We start from the raw sequence: 20,073 nt of genomic DNA, 5'->3' as shown, positions 1-20,073 counted from the left end.
TCTAGGTTCTTCGAGTAAAAAGTGAGGTCTGCAGATGCTGGAGATCAGAGCTGAAAATGTGTTGCTGGTTAAAGCGCAGCAGGTCAGGTAGCATCCAAGGAACAGGAAATTCGACGTTTCGGGCAAAAGCCCTTCCTGATGCAGGGCTTTTGCCTGAAACGTCGAATTTCCTGTTCCTTGGATGCTGCCTGACCTGCTGCGCTTTAACCAGCAACACATTTTCAGCATTTCTAGGTTCTCCCCAAAGTAGAGATGGAGACTAAAAAGATGGAAGTGGATACAGTTGCTGCAGTGTCTCTGATTCCTGAATATAAGGAAATATTAAAGGCACATTACTGAAGTTAGCCAAGTTTACACTACAGACATACATGGAACAAGTGATGCTACTGAAAGGCTATTTATTGGTAAAAGTATGGTTAAGGCACCAGTGTGTTGAATTGCTTCTGTATGTAGTGAAAAGCAACTACCCTGCATTATCCAGATGTTCCTGGTTACAAAAACGAAAGTTAAATTGGGGTATAGCTAATAGGCTAGAGGGCTCTAAAATGAGTTTGTAAGAGATTTCAGACAGGTATAAAGTTGTTTCAAGGGAACCCTGCAGAAATGAAAGGAATAGAGATTAAATTTTGATTGAAGCAGGAGGTTTATCCAAGGAGTCTGAGACATGTCCAGTACCTTATACCATCTAGTTTAAAGTGGAGGCAGAACTGGAATGGCTGGAGAATCTGGGAATGTAACCATCAATGAATGGGCCACTCTCATCATTCCTGTCTTCAAAACAAAGGGCATGGCAGGGGTTTGTGGTGACTTTAAGGTGGCAGTCAGCCCAGCCCTGTGTGCGGATCAGTACCTATTTCCACTCATTGAAGAGCTATTCAGTGGACTGGCTGGGGGAAGAAAATTTTCAAAAGTGTATCTGTCACAGGCCCACCTACAGGTAGGGCTCATAAAGGAGTCCCAGGTGCCACCAACAATAGGGACACACCGGGGCTGTTCTGCTACAAGGGGCATCACATCAGCGCCAGTTCTGTCCTAGAGAGCCATGGATCAAATTTTGAGTGGATTGCCTGGAATCCAGAGTTATTTGGATGATATTGTGGTTGCTGGATCCTTTGAAGAGGAGAAATCTCAAGTATAAAAGAAGAAATGTGAGTTTTTAAAAAAAGATTCCGTAGAGTACCAATTCGATGAGGAACTACACAAGGCACCCAAGAAGATGGAGTCTATCATGAAGGCTCCTGGACCAGAAAATATGTCTCAACTGAGAATGTTCTTGGGCTTGTAAATTATTATGACAAGTCTGTGTCTGATCTGACAGCTGTGCTAAAACACTAACATTAGGACAACTGTGGGAATGGACCCAGGAATGTGAGGAGGCCTATCGGGAGGTGAAGCAAGCCCTAAAAAGATCAGAAGTTTTGATTCGTTTCAATCCAAAGTTCCACTACAATAATGGGGTTGGTGCTCACCTGGAGAATCTCACCTGGACCCTCAACACCAGCTCCATAGCCAAGAAAGCACATCAGTGTCTCTACTTTCTGCGCAGGCTGAGGAAAGCCCATCTCCCACCCGCTCCGGCCCCCCACCCCCCCATCCTCAGCACATTCTACAGAGGGTACAGAGGGTTCATTGAGAGTACCCTTAGCTGTTGCATCACTGCCTGGTTCGGGAATTGCAAAATCTCGGATTGTAAGACCCTACACCAGACAGTAAGGACGGCTGACAAGATATGACAAGTCTCTCTTCCCTCCATTACAAACATTTCCATCACACTGCATCCAAAAGGCTAAGAGCATTGTCGAAGACCCAACACACCCCTCATTCAAACTCTTGTCTCTTCTGCCATCTGGCAGAACATACTGGAGGATACGGTCTTTCACCACCAGGTTGTGCAACAGTTTCTCCCCCAAGCCGTCAGGCTCCTTAACACAGTTATAATCAGACTCCTTCCCATATGAAATTCTTTTGGTATTGTTGCTAGAAAAATGTCTGTTATTCATCATTCCTCTGTCACACTGTAACTTTTGTGTTTTGTACTTATGCACTTTATTCTGTGTACGATTGTGTAGTTTGTGCTGTCAATGTAGCACCCTCAGTACTGAAGGAACGCTGTCTTGTTTTTACTGAATCAGTTGTACATGGTAGAAATGACAAATAAAAGCTACTTTACTCTACTGTACTATCACACATCTTGCCGAATGAAGAGAAAAGGCCCATTGTATTCACATTGAAGTCACTAACAAAGACAGAGGAGAATTATGTCCAAGTGGAACAGGAAGGATTGGGCATCGTGTTCGGCGTTAACAAGTTCACCCACCTCCTTCATGACAGTACTTCATGCTGCTGACAGACACTAACCTCCAATATTGGCCCGTACGTGGGAATACCATCAATAGTGTCAGCACACGTGCACAGGTGGCACTGGCTCTGCCAGCCTACTCCTATGAAATCAGGTACTGACAATTGGAGAAACACAGCAATGCAGATACTTTGTCAAAATTAACGCTACCAGGAAATAAGGATGTTCCTGACTGGAACCTCAAAATTATGTACTTTTCCCATGAAGACAAGGTACCTGTGTCAGCGAGTTAGGTTCAGAATGCTACCTGTATTGAGCCAAATGGACTCACTCCTGACAGGAAGGATTTATCATAGAAACCATCCAGAATTACACCCTTACCTGTCCAGGTAAGAAGGTAGGGAGTTGTCTGTATCAGATGGGTGTTTAATGAAGAGAATGAGAGTTGTTATCCTTCCCCTGTTAAGAGGAACAAGCTAGAACAAATGCACCAAGGGTATCCCGGTGAATGAAGGAGATAACCAGGAACTACTTTTGATGGCAGAAAGTGGACTCCCATATTGAGGATAAAGTGGGATATGCCAATCCTGTGCATTAATAAGGCAGGCAGTACCATCATTGTCCCCTTTGCCCATGGGAATAGCCTCATTCACCGTGACAGCATATTCACATGAATTTCATGGGACCAGTAGAGGGATGGATGTTACTAGTGGTCTTAGATGCCCACTTCAAGTGGTCTGAGCTAGCGGGAATGAAGTTGGTATCAGTGAAATCAATGGTACACTGACTAGATGAAAGATTTGCCAGTTTAAGAACCGTGAACAATTTGTGAGTGACAATGGTCTGCAGTTTGTGATGCAAGAAATCAAGGAGTACCTGAAAGATCACAAAGTCAGACACATGAAATCGGTTCCGTATCATCCTGCGACAAGCAGCCAGGTGAGGAAATTTATTCAAACCTTGAATCAGGCCGTAAAGGCCCCACAAGGGGAGGGCTTACTCAGACAGCGATTCAACAAGTTCCTCAGCGTATACAGAAATACTCCACACACAACAACCCAGTGCTCTCTGGCATTCTTATTGTTCAACTGAGAACCATGTTTGACTTACTATGGCCGGAAGGGACCAGACCCACAAACATAATAACTTCCTGTACACTTTGAATCCCCTAGTCAAGTACTTTCCAGGTGACAGTGCTGCCAATGCAAACAGCTGAACAAAACCCATTTGGAAATGCTGGTTCACACCTTTGGGGCAGGAGGGACTTGAACTCCCACTGCATCACAGTACCCCCCTACAGTAGAGAGTGTGATAAAAATAATTTATTATGCAGACAATAATCTAAGAGGTTCAAAGACAAAGGGCTTTCGACTTGCAGCTGAAGGGATAGCCACTAAGACACAGGTAGAGGACCAATTCTGTTGGCATGTCTGAGCATCAGATTCACATGTGTGTCAGACACTCACTTTAGATCACTACTTACAGCTGGATCCTTATGGTGCAAGACTGCCTTTCCAGTGGGCCAACTTGCTATACATTAACAACAACTAACAAGATGCCTGTCACTGGAGACCTACACTTTGCTTTCCACATTGTGAACTTTGGACTTTTGAGAAGTTATGTTGATGTTTTTGCAAAAAGAGAAAACAAGATGGTAGGAGTATTTTAAATTGTGCGTAAAAGAATGAAGGGCAATATCTTTGTGTGTTATTTGTGAGGTGTAAGCTTGAGCGAGCATTAGACGGTGGGTGAATGGAAGTACTGGCTGCTCAGATGGGGGAGATGAGGTACCTGCAGAGAGACGAGTCTATAAAGCTGCAAGGTGTGTGAACCTAAGGAGTGCAGGAGAAGGCCAGGCAATTCAGTGTCATGCCACTTGCCTGACATACCTTCCTAAGGTCCTTGTTCCTCAGGATTCACTGTCTCCAGGTTAGAGAGGCCAAACATCTGCTGCCGCCTTTCCTGGTCCATGTCTGCTTGTTTTGGAAGTCCTCTTCCTCCTGCACTCAGTCCCTCAGTCTGTACCCCTTGGGCACACAGTGGCTTAGTGGTTAATATTGCTGCCTCACAGCACCGGCAACCTGGCTTCGATTCCAGTCTTGGGTGACAGTGTGGAGTGTGCACATTCTCTCCTTGTCTACATGGGCTTCCACTGGGTACTCTGGTTTCTTCCTCCAGTCCAAAGATGGGCAGGTTAGGTGGCTTGGCCATGCTAAATTGCCGATAGTGTCCAAGATTGTGCAGTCTAGGTGGAATAACCATGGGAAATGTAAGTTGTGTGTGGTTGGGGGAAAAATGGCCTGGGTGGGCTGCTCTTCACAGGGTCGGTGCAGACTTGATGGGCTGAAGGACCTCGTTCTGCACTACAGGGATTCTATGATTCTCAGCTAGGCTTTCTGATAAGAGCAAGAGGCTTGTGAAACAGCTTTTCTTGGTATCGTCATGATTTCTGTGTGGCTGTTTCCTCAATAAGTCAAGTGCTCGTAAATTTTCCGGAACATGTATACTCTTTAATCACATGTTCTGCCTCTTCTAGAACAACAGTATTAATCTATCCCACCTCCCAGGTTAGAGGAGGAACGCAGAGGTGGGCTGTTAATTAGTTAGCTCAGATAGATTAATTGAAGAATGTGCTCTTGTGGTAGTATCCACAACTTCAAGCCAGAAGGCCTGAGTTCAAATCCACCTGCGCTCCAGAGGTGAGTCATAATATCTCTGAACAGATTGTTTAGAACATGAATTGATTGAAGAGTGAGCAGTTATCATTTTCTAATCAAGCTAGTCAGGGGCATTGTTACTTACCTCTGCAACAGCTAGTGATATTATCACTGGACTGTTAATCCAGAGATTCAGGGGACCCGGGTTCAAATCTTGCCACAGCAGATAGTGGAATTTGAATTCAATAAAATAAAAGTCTGGAATTAAAAGTCTAATGGTGACAATGAATCCATTGTTGATTGTCAGAAAAACCCAAAAACTGGTTCAATTAAGGGAGGGAAACTGCCAACCTTATCTGGTCTGGCGTACATCCGATTCCAGACCCACAGCAATGCAGTTGACTCTCAAATTCCCTCTGAACAATAAATGCTGGCCTAGCCAAAAACTCCATTATCTCATGAATGATTTTTTAAAATCTACCATCCCCAGGAGTGAGTTGTATTCCTGTGAATTGACCCAAAAATGGTCTCACATCTGAAAAAACGTACGGTGGGAATATTCTGTCTTTTCCTGTTGTGAAGCTTAAAAATGTTGTGCTTTTTAAAATGACTTAGTTTGAAACAGTTTAAAACTCCACTGGTGTTTGAAAACCTTGAGGCTAACTGAAGCTGAGCTGATTGATATACCTTCTTATGAAATGGTTTATTTTGTGCAGGTGAACCAGTGCATATTCTCTCGTGACAGCCAGCTTCTATTAACAGGTTCAGATGATTGTAATATCTGTGTCTGGAATGTTAAAAATGGAAAGCTTCTTTCTAAAGTAAAGGGTCACACAGGTACAAGATTTCATTGATGTATTTCATTTGCTTGAAATTCTTAACACATTTGTAATTTGTCCATAACCATTAACAGCTGAACACAATTTCACAGCCTTGTATATGATGCATATTTTGTATTTTTCTATTTTTATGTGTAATTTTAAAAAAAAATTCAATGATTTGATACAGGTTGAGTTGCTTGTATGTTGTGGCTCAATGAATATCTCTAAATGGGTTTGACCATTGTCAGTAATGTTCTGGTCAAATTTCTTTGTTAGTGAATTACTCCATTTAAAACACAGAAGCCACATTAATACCATTGAAAAAAAAGATTTGCTGAGGTTACTATTTCTAATACAATCATAAATCCATTGTTTTAGACTCTAGGAATTGCTATATTAATATGGTAAAAGGAAGAGAAAGCTATTGTTTTGTTTATATGTTACTACTGTGTGGTAACAGAAAAATCACCACAAGATTTGTAAGTGAGATTGACTATACTTCATACTGTTATTGGAACGATTACAGAATAAATATATGCTCACTGATACAGCAACTTGGAATTAATATTATTGTTTCTTAGAAGTCCATCATTATGAATACATAAATAAGCTAATTTCCTCTCAGTGGGAATTTGGGGCTGAACCTGTTTGTGCATGTATCTGACTTGCACATTTCTGAATCTGCAGCAGGCTCAGCAATGTATCAAATGCTGCATTTGAAAGGCATTTCGGCCAATGGTGGGAATCTTTGTGTTATTGCAGGCCTTTGAGGGGATTTAGCTAATGATTGAGCTATTGATGCTCAGGAAAATAACAGTGAACTATTGTTGTACTATAACTTAAAATGATGAGAATTGGCAATGGCACTTACAATACCGAAGGAGTGTCTGACTTCTTAATTTGTGAAGTATCACAATAGTTAAGATGTGGATCAGAACATTTGACAGAATTTAGTTGACCATATTAGAACCAGTAGCATAGGATAGGAGCTTCATTAATGTCATTGCTGTTACTGATCAGTATAAACTACAGATGGTCAGCAGGCTCGATAACAGTGAGACCAGAGGCAAGAACAGATGGAAAGAGTGGGGGATGAATCTGTCTTCTGAAAGTATTAGGTTTGCTGAGCAAGAGAAGATCAGAATTCATTGCAAATACTAAGATATCCTTATTCAGCTCAATTCCCTCTGCAATGTAATATACTTGGATTTTTCAAAAGATGACATTAAATATAACATTAATAGAATCCAACTAAAAACAGTTTGCTGTAACCATGTTCCTAGTTGATAGAGAAATACTTAGATTAAGATCTTACTTGGGTTTGTTCACAATGTGGCATTGTTCATAAGAGTGGGCCATTTTTATCATTTGTATCAGAATTGTTTAGAATCACATTTGCTTGGCTATGTAATGCTATATGCTGTGTAATAATAGAATGTGCATATTTCTGTGTGTCACTTCTACTCCAATAGGCCCAGTGAAGGCTTGCGCATTCTCCAATGACTCTAAGCTCTTTGCTAGTGGGTCTTCTGATTGTACCGTAAGAATATGGAGCACAAAAACAGGATGGTGTCTGCACATTCTACAAGGTATCTGTATGTGAAACTACCCTGATTACATTATGTCAGAGGAAAGGAAATACATTTCTCCAGCCACATGGCCAACAGGTGTGAAACAGGGATTAAAAAAAAATTGTATGAACCAGTTTTCAAATATTGAATTGACTGAATTTCCATCTCCAGTACAAGCTTGGTCAGATCAAAAGTGTATGGTAGTCAGCACCATCTGATTTTATGGTTTGTTCTGTCTTAATTTTGTGAGGTTGGAAATTTGGGATGGGCTGGTCTATGTTGTTGCTTTTGTTATAAGCAAACTCTGACCCTTTGACTCTCAGACCTGTTATTATCAGCAGTTTGCCATATATGGTGACATAGATTTGAATGTACTCTCCCTGTCTCCACATTATAAGATCAGAGGACACTGCAGCAGAAGAAGGCCAATCAGCCTATCAGGCTATGCCATTCAATGAGTTCATGACTAGTCTGATAATCTTCAATTCCATGTTCCTGGCTTTCCTCCAAAACACTTGATTCCATTACTGATTTAAAATTCTGTCTAACTCCGCCGTGAATATATTTAATAACACAGCCTCTACAGTTTACTGTAGTTAAGAATTCCACAGATTCGAAACCATCTGAGAGAAGAAATTTCTCCTCAAATCTATTTTATATAGATAACCTTTTACTCTGAGATGATGCTCTCTGGTCCTTGACTCTCTAGCAAAGAGAAACAACTTCTCCAGATCTATCCTGTCAAGCCAATTAAAGATCTTATGTTTCGATGACAGGTTTAGATGATTGTAATGTTTATGTCTGGATGTTGGAAATGGAACATTTCTAGCTAATGTAAAGGTCACACAGGTACACGATTTCAGTGACGCCTTTCACTTTCCTGATGATATTCTTAAACATTTCTAATTTGTCGATAACCTGTAAAAACCTGCACAATTTAACAGCACAATAACCTGCTGAGTGATTCCAGAAATTTCAGTCTCTATTGCAAGAAATATTCTGTCTCTATTGTAAAAACTGGGCACAATTTATGATTAGATGTATATTTTCCATTTTTCTATCCTTATGTTGACTTTTTAACAATGTTTTAAATGATTTGTTATAGTCTGAGCTCCTTGTTCATTGTAGTCCAGTGAATATTCTTAACTCCAATTTGTACAGGTTCAACCTATTCAACCTCTCCTTATAAAAGGATCCGTATATTCCTGGGATCAGTCTGGAGAACCTCCTTTGGACTGCCTCCAATGACAGTATTACTTGCCTTAGATAAAGGGACCAAAACTGTTCACAATTAAGATGAAATTGTAAATACATTTTGTGTGTGATGTGGTGGTAATTTAAAATGAAAGAAGAGCATCAAAAATTAAGAGAGTGGCATCAACACAACAACACAAACCTTGTTTGTACCCAATCTCTAAAAGTGTCTGGTACAGTTAAAACAATGACTGATCCACCCCGAGCTTCTAACCAACCAAATTGTATTCCAATCATTCATGTGGTGTTGAATTCCAATTCATACCAATATTCCCAGTGAATAAAGTGCAAAGCATCAAGCCAGATCTTACTCACTCATGTTGTCCAGAATCTTGGTCTGGTCATTACAGTTAAATATAGCTTTTGATTCCTTAATTAATTCTTAAGCCCTAGTAATATAAGAGTAACTTTCCAGCAGTCTTTTTCAAGTAACTTTGAAAATTTCAAGTTTCTACTGCAAATACTTGGTCTTTTGTCTGATTCATTCTGTGCTCCCTCATTTTACTGTACTAAACCACAAACTAGCGCCTCAGATTTACCCTTTGTATGCCAGATACTTTATGACCTTTTTTAAAGGTCATTTAAAACTGTTTTCCAACTATTCCTTAAGTTTCCATTTTCACTCTAGAAATCCTTGGGTCTCTTCTTCACTGCCTCTAGATTAATATTAAGTCATTGTGACCAAAATTGTAATTAATGATGTGATTTCTTGCAATAGAGACGGAAATTTCTGGAATCACTCAGAAGGTTATGGCAGCATCTGTGGAAATAAAAATGGAGTTAACATTACAGGTTCATGACCTTTCAACAGAACTGAGAAAAGTTTGGGACATAATAGGTTTTGAGCAAGAGGTGGGTGATACAATGACAAAAGGAAGGTCTGTGCTAGGGTGGAACTCAGGGGAAATTGAATGCCAGAAGTGTTAGTCTTTCAGGATCAAAGGCAATGGAGGCAGAGCAAGAAAAGAAACAAAAATGTGTCTGAAGAATGTCTACTCCCAGCTGAAAGAATAACTGAGAAAAATTACAACATTCTGAATTTTGTTCACAAAAGTAATATTCTGAAAGAAAGAGAAAAGCAGAAGAAATTGGGTGGTTGGAGACAAAATCCTTGATCTTTTAATTTTTACTTAAGATTTAGATGTTACTATTAAGACTTCAGTTATGTTTACTTTAGTGATGGAAAGGGTTTTTGCTGGGGGAAAGACAATTATGATGTGATTAAGCAAGATTTAGGATGCGTAGGATGGGGAAGGAAACAACAGGGGATGGGCACAATTGAAATGTGGAGTTTGTTCAAGGAACAGCTATCACGTGTCCTTAATAAGTATCTACTTGTCAGGCAGGGAGGAAATGGTCGAGCGAGGGAATTGTGGTTTACTAAAGAAGTTGAATCTCTTGTCAAGAGTAAGAAGGAGGCTTTTGTAAAGATGAAACATAAGACTCAGTTAGGGTACTTGAGAGATACAAGTTAGCCGGGAAGGACCTAAAGAGAGAGCAAAGAAGAACCAAGAGGGAACATGAGAAGTCTTTAGCAGGTAGGATCAACAAAAACCCTAAAGCTTTCTATAGCTATGTCAGGAATAAGAGAATGACAAGAGTAAGATTAGGGCCAGTCAAGGACAGTAGTGGGAAGTTGTGCATGGAATCATAAGAGATAGGATAGGTGTGAAATGAATATTATTTGTTAATATTCACACAGGAAAAAGAAGACAATGTTGTTGAGGAGAATACTGAGATACAGACTATTAGACTAGACAGGAATGAGGTTCATAAGGAGGTGGTGTCAGCAATTCTGGAAGGTGTGAAAATAGATTGATTCCCTGGGCCAGATGGGATTTATCCTAAGATTCTCTGGGAAGCTAGGGAGGAGATTGCAGAGCTTTTAGCTTTAATCTTGATGTTGTCATTATCTATGGGAATAGTGCCAGAAGACTAGAGGATAGCAAAAGTTGTCTCCTTGTTCAAGAAGAGGAGAAGAGACAACTCTGGTAGACCGGTGAGCCTTACTTCGGTTGTGGGTAAAGTGTTGGAAAGGATTATAAGTGATAGGATTTATAATCATCTAGGAAGGGTAGGTCATGATTTATTGAGTTCTTTGAGAAGGTGACCAAACAGGTCGATGAGGGTAAAGCAGTTGATGTTGTGTGTATGGATTTCAGTAAAGCATTTGATAAGTTTCCCCATGGTAGGCTATTGTAGAAAATAAGGAGACATGGGATTGAGGGTAATTTAGCAGTTTGTATCAGAGATTGGCTAGCTGAAAGAAGACAGAGGGTGGTGCTTAATGGGAAATATTCATCCTGGAGTTCAGTTACTACTGTCATACCACAAGGATCTGTTTTGGGGCCACTGCTGTTTGTCATTTTTATAAATGACCTGGATGAGAGCATAGAAGGATGGGTTAGCAAATTTGCAGATGACATTAAAGTCAATGGAGTTGTGGACAGTGTGGAAGGAAGTTGCAGATTACAGAGGGACATAGATAAGCTGCAGAGCTGGGCTGAGAGGAGGCAAATGGAGTTTAATGTGGAAAAGTGGGAGATGATTTACTTTGGACGGTGCAACATGAATAGAGAGTACTGGGCTAATGGTAAGATTCTTGGTAATGTAGATAAGCAGAGAGATCTTGGTGTCCAGATCCCTGAAATTTGCCACCATGTTGATAGGGTAAGAAGGCATACAATATGTTAGCTTTTGTTGGTATAGGGATTGAGTTTCGGAGTCATGAGGTCATGTTATAACTGTACAAAACTCTGCTGCGGCTGCACTTGGAGGACATTTCTGGTCGCCACATGATAGGAAGGATGTGGAAACATTGGAAAGGGTGCTGAGGAGATTTACTAGAATGTTGCCTGGTATGGAGGGAAGGTCTTATGAGGAAAAGTTGCGTGACTTGAAGCTGTTTTCATTAGAGAGAAGAAGGTCAAGAGATGACTTAATAGATACATACAAAATGATCAGAGGATTAGATAGGGTGGACAGTTAGACCTTTTTTCCTCAGATGGTGATGGCTAGCACGAGGTGACATAACTTTAAATTGAGGAGTGATAGGTATAAGACAGATGTCAGAACTAGGTACTTTACTCAGAGAGTAGTAAGGATATGAATGCCCTCCCTGCAACAGTAGTAGACTTGCCAACTTTAAGGGTATATGGATGATAATGGAATAGTATTGGTTAGATGGGCTTCAGATTGGTTTCGCAGGTTGGTGGAACATTGAGGGCTGAAGGGCTTGTACTGTGCTGTAATATTCTATGTTCTAAGACTAGGCTTTGTTTCCCATCCCTAATTGCCCCTGACTGAGTGACATGGTAAACCATTTCAGGGAGCATTTGAGAATCAATCATATTGGATCTGGAGTCACATGCAAGTCAGACCAGGGAGAGATGACAGCACTGGCCTAATCCTGTCCGAATACTAACCTGTGGTATTATCACTACATCAGTCTTGCCACAAAAGCCTTTGATCACATACAACTCAATGGAGATCTTCGGGAATTGTAGAGATAGTAACTAATCTCCTTTAGAAAACAGAAGCAAATATAGTTCTGAAACACATTCACTTGTTCATTTATAGAAGAAATGCTGAATAAGGGACAAAAGTTAATGGAATATCATTACCTGCTTTTCCAGAAGTTGGCTAAATCATTACAGAAGTTGAGGTTAGTGCAGAACAGTCAGAAAAAGAGATAATAGAAGACAACTCAACAATGTTAGGCATAATGTAGCACTGAATAGAAAGTTCCTGGTGTAATATATTTCAAATTACGTGATGACATGGATTCATTAGACAGTGGTTTTGATAAAGAAAGAAAATGAATTCCTGGAAATAATTTTGACAGTCCCCTACATGTATCCATATAATTTTTAGATCTTTCATTAGTATTCTGGTTACTGTTGTGGAACAAACACAAATTAATAGAGAGACAAAATAAAATCCAGAATGTAAATGACAAGAACTTCAATGGGTTTTAGTTTCATCATTCAATTTTATTTGGTTTGAACATTGATTCTCATGTTGATCTGAAATTATTCTCTAACATTGTTTAATGATCTTTGTTGTTATTTTTAGGACATACTAAAATTGTTGAGACAGTGTGCTTCAGCCATGATTCAAGTTTGCTCGCATCTGGAAGTTGGGATTATACAGCTATTCTGTGGGACACTGTGGTTAGCAGGCCTTTTCATTTAATTATATTTTCCAGCATTATGTTCTCCAGCCATTCAGGTTCCAACCTATCCATCTTCCCTCATCTCCAACCCGAACCAACAACTGCCTTTTTATCCTTGTCCTTGTGTTTACTTTGGGTAAAATTTTCTGTGTAGACTGTTAGGTCTGTTTAGGAGAACCATTTCTCCATTCCTCGGATGCTGCCTGACCTGCTGTGCTTTAACCAGCAACACATTTTCAGCTCCATTCCTCATTACTGTACAGGCAAAGCAATTCCCAAATACTTCTAAGCCTAATTGGCTTGAAGGCAGATTTGGAGGGTAATTAGTGGCTTTCGGCAGGAATTGACATGTGCTAATTTGGGTTAATGGCTTGACAGCAGCCGTTAATGTGGAAGCTCATTTGCCACTCAATGGCAGGCAGACACCATCAGGAGAAGAAGCAGAAGCCAGGTACCTGAGACAGGGCTACTTCAATGTCACTCTTGAAGTCACATTGTTTGTGAAAGACAAAGGAGCTTGTTCCCAAATGTTGGCAGGAGAAGGCTGGCAGCCAAATTTAATTGACCTGGCTGTGATGCAAGATGTAAACAGCTACAGTTTTGCCACAGTGCAGTGGCTCTGAAGGCAAGTGCAAAAGCCTTGTATAACTCACACCAGTAGTTCCCTGTGAACATCTAGATTGGATGACACTGGGTGAAGATCATAGGAAAGTAAGAGCTGGAACAGTCCATTCAGTCTGTTGAACCTGATCTGCCATTCAATTAGATCAAGAGCTGATCTCTATCTTCCTCAATGCCACCTCCCTGGCTATTCCCGTATCCCTTAACATCACTGATATCCAGAAATCTATCAACATTTGAATAAATTCGGGGATCATGAGTTAAGAAAGAATACACTCTGCTCATGCACGAAACCCTCCATTGAGAGAGTGACCATCTGAGAAGATGCTGGAAGTACAGAGAATGTTCTCAGTAACACTGATTATCTAGTGCCAATGATGGCAGAAAAGCACATTGAGTAGATCCCACTTGTGGGCGGCACGGTGGCACAGTGGTTAGCACTGCTGCCTCACAGCACCTGTAGACCCGGGTTCAATTCCCGACTCAGGCGACTGACTGTGTGGAGTTTGCACGTTCTCCCCGTGTCTGCGTGGGTTTCCTCCGGGTGCTCCGGTTTCCTCCCACAGTCACAAAGATGTGCGGGTCAGGTGAATTGGCCAAGCTAAATTGCCCATAGTGTTAGGTAAGGGGTAAATGTATGGGTATGGGTGGGTGGGGCTTCGGCGGGTCGGTGTGGACTTGTTGGGCCGAAGGGCCTGTTTCCACACTGTAAGTCTAATCTAAGTCTAGTCTAATCTTGTATCCCAGGTCGTTGTTTTCCCTCCAGTGATCCTGAACACCATCTAAAATGCTGGAACAGCCACCAAAGAGAATAGGTGAGCCACCATTGTGTTTCTGAGGCAGAAATCTCAGGTACCATGTGGCTGGATATGTGCAGTTTCCTGCCGCACTGATTCTCTTACATGTTTAGATTAGATTAGATTCCCTACAGTATGGAAACAGGCCCTTCGGCCCAACAAGTCCACACCAACCTTCTGAAGAGTAACCCACCCAGACCCATTTCTCTCTGACTTAAGACTATGGGTAATTTAGCATGGCCAATTCACCTGACCTGCACATCTTTGGAATGTGGGAGGAAACCAGAGCACCAGAGGAAACCCACACAGACACAGGGAGAAGGTGCAAAATCCAAACAGATAGTCGCCCAAAGCTGGAATCAAACCTGGGTCCCTGGCGCTGTGAGGTAGCAGTTCTAACCACTGAGCCACCGTAGTTTGATCAGCAGAATGCTCAATTCTGAGGAAACATTTCCTTCCTTCTTCTTACAGTTTTCATGCCTGGGGCTCTGCACATGTATTTAAGGATATTGAAGCTTATTGCTAGTTACCTTAATCCTCTGTCCAGCTGTTGTTTGCAGCCAGCTGCCCTCTCATTGCTCACATTGGCAATCTCTCTTATGACTGCATGGTTCCTGGAGCATCATGATCTGCTCAACTGACCAAGCACATGCACAGACCTTATGCTTTCCTAACTATCTGCTCATCTGCTGATCAATGGTTGGAGGTCCCTGTCAACTCATCTCATTGAATGGAACAGAAATGGATGCCTCCCACGGTGTCACTGCCTCTCTCCATTTAGCAGTTCTAGACTCAGTGTAGATCCCAAGATACCACTTAACTTGCCATAGAAAGTTCGGATTCAGCTTTTAAAGAATTGATAATAGTCTAGTTGCATGCTTAATTGGACAATAATTTGAATCTGATGGATTTGCCACCTGATTCCTGCCTGGAGCCAAAGTGTTAATGATCAGAACGCTTGGCGTGAGGCTAGGTTTGAAATGTTAACCCATCCAGTGGCATCAGGTCTTGCCTCTATTTAACTATCAAGCTCTATCCCCGGTCTTTATACATTAAAGGGTTTCCACCAACATGTGTCAGACATGACTTGGGCATATCCTGAGTCAGAAGGTTTTGAATTAAATTTCACTGCAGGCACTATAAGACCATAAGACCATAAGACATAGGAGTGGAAGTAAGGCCATTCGGCCCATCGAGTCCACTCCGCCGTTCAATCATGGCTGATGGGCATTTCAACTCCACTTACCAGCGTTCTCCCCGTAGCCCTTAATTCCACGAGACAACTAGGCTGTTGTCAGGCTGCTCTTTCAGAGTCTCCTAGGTCTGAATCCATTAATAAGAAAGGAATCACTTGCTGAGTTTCAACACAAGTGCTTTGAAACCTTGTTTGTAAGTTTCTGCAGCGTTTCAAATGTATTAATTTGCTTAAAGGCAAGCTGGTTATTCTGAATGATGATTCTGCAATACATTTTGGTACTAAAAGAGCTGTGATGATGGCGTAGTGGTATTTCCATGGTGAACAGATAATTTTGATAAGTATGACATCTGGGATATGTATGACAAGTTCCAAACTAAGGAACTGAACATTCAATACTGTCTGCCTGAGCATGCAGTCTCCTCATTTGATACACAATACCTACATGGAGACTGAGGGGGACTTTGCAATGAATACTCTGATTGACTCCTTTGGTTTTATTTCCTCTAAGATCCCTCCCTTGTAAGTGGCCATTGCTTCAGGAAGATGATGTGGGTCAAGATTTGTAGCCCCCAATATGGAGGAACATTGAACTGGATAGTTTATTGGGACTATCCAGGACTGTTTTTACACCAGTAATGGATAACCACAATATGATAGAGGCCAATTCAGATTTATTCTGAGAGGCTGATTTTCATTCACCCTACTGGCACCTGGAGGTGTGGGATTAGGAGGCAACAGACTAACATCAGAGCACCAGATAAATCTAGTGACAAGTCCTCCCCCCTGCCTGGTCATGGGGCAGCCCAAGGCACCTGTGGAACTATAGTGTGCTGGTTGTACAGTCTATTTTTTAAGGGGGTGGAGAGAGGGTGCCTCCATCTTGGATTGCCATATCTGTCTTGCTTGAAGAGGCTTTCTGATTCAGTGCTGACAGCCTGCTATTCTTAACTGAATGCTGAGCCCACCTTCTGAATGCTAATTAGATAATTTAGGGAAATCATAGCCAACTGGTTCCCCCACCCCGCACTTTCAGTTCCCATTTGAACTTGTCAGCAAACTCCTGAAACCCACAGACAAGTTGCTGGCCTGTCTCCTCACCTTGGCCTATACTTGGTGGAGTGGTGCCCCTCCCAATCTATAGAACTATTTACTCTGTCTAATGAAGAGAGGCATTGGTGGCCCTTTGTAAATCATGGCTTAACACTTGTCTTTTCCTGTCAATGTACAACTTACTCTTTAATCTATTTAATGTCTTATTTCTTTTAACAGTCAGGCCGACCTGTGAAGACCTTTTCTGGGCATCAGAATGTCATCAAAACCTGTGCATTTTCACTCCACAGAGATCTTTTGGTAACCTGGTTTCCTACATGATCATACTTATATTGTGCCTCCAATTATCACATCATATTTACGCTAAATTCATTTAGTGCTACTTTAGGAACTACTGCCATATTTTTATTCATTTGTTCATGGTATACAAGCATCACTAACTAGGCCAGCATGTAATGTCCATCCTTAATTGCTAAGAGAGTGGTTAAAGCTCAACCACTTTGCTGTGGATCTGGAATCATGTATATGCCAGACCCAGGTAAGGACAACGTATCCCTTTTCTCTTAGAGAACTGGGTGGTTTTGTTTTACAACAGTTGACAGCGTTTGCATGGTTGACATCATGTTAGATTTTTTTAAAATTCAGATTTTTATTGAATTCATATTTAGCATCTGTGTGGGGTTTAACTCATATCCCCAGCATATTAACCTGGAGAATCTAAAATACTAGCCCAGTGACAAACCATTGCACCACCAGCTCTCCATATGTAGTTGTTATAAAGTAGTGAAAGGTGGGGAAAGATTAAAATTGGATAAAATGAATGATGGAGTGCATTTTGGATCGTATTGCAGGATTTAGGGAAGGTGTATGGAAGCATCATTATGGAGAAATGTTCTAACGTGTTTAAAGGTGGAGAGAGAGGTGAACATATAATTAATCAACTTGAAGCTGCTGATGACAGAGTCAGATTTCCCACTCGCCAATGATCTCCACTGGCCTTAGCTGTAAGCTGTGAGCATTTCAGATCTGGGCAGGGTTGTATTCAGCTATAATTCACCACAAACAAAGGCCAAACAACACTCACAGTCTTGACCCACCCATAAGCAATGGATGAGGTAACAGAGGGTGAGGGAATCTCAGGAACCACATCTCGGGCAGAGAATTGGCATAGGACAATGCAAGACCATTGAAATATGAAAAAAGTATTGTTTAATACATTGAAATTTATAAAGTCCATTAGAGGTGCAACTGAAAGTCTGAATGGTGATATTTTTAATGACAGTATTGAACCTCTGTGATAGCAAATACATTTCCAAATAACATAGTTGCTACAATCACAGCCATCCTTGTAAATCCAGGTCATGCTTTTTCAGTGTTGGTTCTTAGAGAATTCTTTGAATAACCTGTTGATCTTCTTTCTACAGGCCACTGGATCCTGGGATTATACAGTAAGAGTGTGGAATTTACGAAGAGCGGGACGAATGTTCATCTTGGAAGGCCACAAGGGCAATGTGAGCTGTGTAGCCTTTTCTAGAATTGGAATGCTGGTGAGCTGAATGGTGAAATGAAATAGTAACTATAGGTATCAAAACACCATGTACACAGAATGATCAAAGCCTTACTGGTTATATTGAGTGTATGGTGTGGTATGGAGCCAATCAAACTAAGAAAACCACTGGCTGAAGTTAAGCTACTTGATCTTAGTTAGACTGACAATAGTGTCCTAAAATTTGCCTTGGATCACCTGGATTACCAGGGAAGACATCTAATCCAGAGAATGCTGGAGAAACTCAATAGATCTGGACCATCTGTGGAGAGGAAAACAGTTAACCTTTTGCGACCAGTATGATTATTCTTCAGAACATCAATCTCACCGGACTGGAAACAGTAACTCTGTTCCTCTCTCCACAGATGCTGCCAGACCTGCTGAGTTTCTCCAGCTTTCACTACGTTTGTTTCAGATTTCCAGCATCAACAGTATTTTATATTTTACTTTAGGGAAGAAGTCAGTTTTGTTCCTACTTTGAAGTGTCAAGTTAGAAAATACATATGTAAATGCCTGATGAATAAAAGATCAGGCTCTGTTCTAATGACCGAATGCATTCTCCATAGTTTGACAAATGATGGATAATTTGTTGGTGAAGATACTGGAATTATTTATGTAACCAAGCCACATTAAGTCACTGGCTTCAGGAGGGAAAATTAGCAAAACAATATCCTATAAAAGATATGGCATGCACAGACAATCAAGTTATTACCCAAATTCTAATAAGGGTAAATTCTTCTGATTGTTTCATAGGCTTCAGGTTCCTGGGACAAGACTATACGTGTATGGGATCCAAGAAAGGGATTCCTGATCTTTCTTCTGAAGGAGCACTATGGCCGGATAACGGCCCTATCATTCTCCATGGATTCAATTCTATTGGCAACAGCAGCAGAAGATGAAACGGTGAATGTGAAGGGATTGACTTGTGTTGGAATTCTTGTTGTCCAAAGACAGCAAGGCTGACTCCCTCTCACTTTGTTCTCATAGATTCGTGTGTGGGATTGTGAGGACGGAAAGTGTAAGAAGATCCTTATGGTAATATATTTTCAAGCCTTTTCTATTTGATATGAACAATTTGCTATCTAGTCAATGGTTAGTTTACACTGATTATAAGGTGGCTCTTGAAATAGTGTCCCTGACTCTGGAGCAGGAGGCCCCAGTTTAAGTCCCACCTAATTCAGAGGTGCATAATAACATTTCTGAGCAGGTTGGTTAGGAGATAAACTGATTACAAATGTTTATGCTGGAAAAAACATTTTCATTGTAAATGCAATTTGTACCTTAATTTCAGACTGCTGTGATAGAATTTCCATAATTTGAAGATTTGTTTTTCTTTTCATAGTGTGATTTGGATTTCATTTCCACCTGCCAATTTTCTCCAAACAATACACTTCTGGTTGCAGGAACATCTAATTGTTTCTTGGCAGCTGGTTCTACAACATCCCTTCTGCATCAAGAAGTTTCAGAAGTAAATGTGAACAGACAAATAATATCAAAGTAGTTATTCATGCAAATCACTTTAATGTTAAAGATGCAATGACATATGATGACCACAGTATTAAAAGTAACTTTGTGCAAAGTGATTCAACTGTTATATTTAAAATCAGTGCTATCTTGGAAGGAATAATGTCACAACAGGGCATGTTTTATATTTTAATCCTTTGCAGGTGGTGTTTGGTATTTCACCATTAGGTAAATGCTTAGGAAAATTAGGAAATACTTTTTGATACCTCTTGCTTCAGTCACTGAACCTATATTCTAGGCTGACATCTCATTGCAGTACTGGAGCTGCACATTTGGATTCAGATGTTAAATAGACATCTTCTGCTCTGTCAGATGTGTGCAAAAAATCTCTTGGCACTTCTTGAAGAAGGCTGGGGATGATTTCTCCAGGTATTCTGACCAATATTTATCAGTGAATGGGTGTCGCTGAAAAGGACTAAACAGTCATTTGTCACATCGTTGCTTATGGGATGTTGTCTTACACAAATTGGTTGTTGTGTTCCTATATTACAATAGTGTTGTACTTTGAAAGACTTCATAGTCTTTACAATGTGTGCAATGTCTGAGGTTGTGAATGGCTCG

General features: G+C 40.9%; 1 protein-coding gene across 1 annotated transcript; it reads left to right on the top strand.

Moving 5' to 3' along the window:
- The first annotated feature begins 1,042 nt into the window (after positions 1-1,042).
- Positions 1,043-19,489, top strand: LOC132825668 (WD repeat-containing protein 38-like). The gene is made up of 8 exons (XM_060841045.1): positions 1,043-1,132; positions 5,673-5,793; positions 7,250-7,366; positions 12,677-12,774; positions 17,867-17,989; positions 18,742-18,891; positions 18,976-19,023; positions 19,331-19,489. Exons 1-8 carry the CDS (start codon positions 1,043-1,045, stop codon positions 19,487-19,489), a joined length of 906 nt encoding a protein of 301 aa, XP_060697028.1.
- Positions 19,490-20,073: the final 584 nt, after the last annotated feature.

This window comes from Hemiscyllium ocellatum, chromosome 21 (genome assembly GCF_020745735.1).
Source record: "Hemiscyllium ocellatum isolate sHemOce1 chromosome 21, sHemOce1.pat.X.cur, whole genome shotgun sequence".
In the NCBI taxonomy this organism is placed as follows: Eukaryota; Metazoa; Chordata; class Chondrichthyes; order Orectolobiformes; family Hemiscylliidae; genus Hemiscyllium; species Hemiscyllium ocellatum.
The sequence above is the reverse complement of the archived record's forward strand: the minus strand, read 5'-3'. Positions and strand labels throughout refer to the sequence as shown.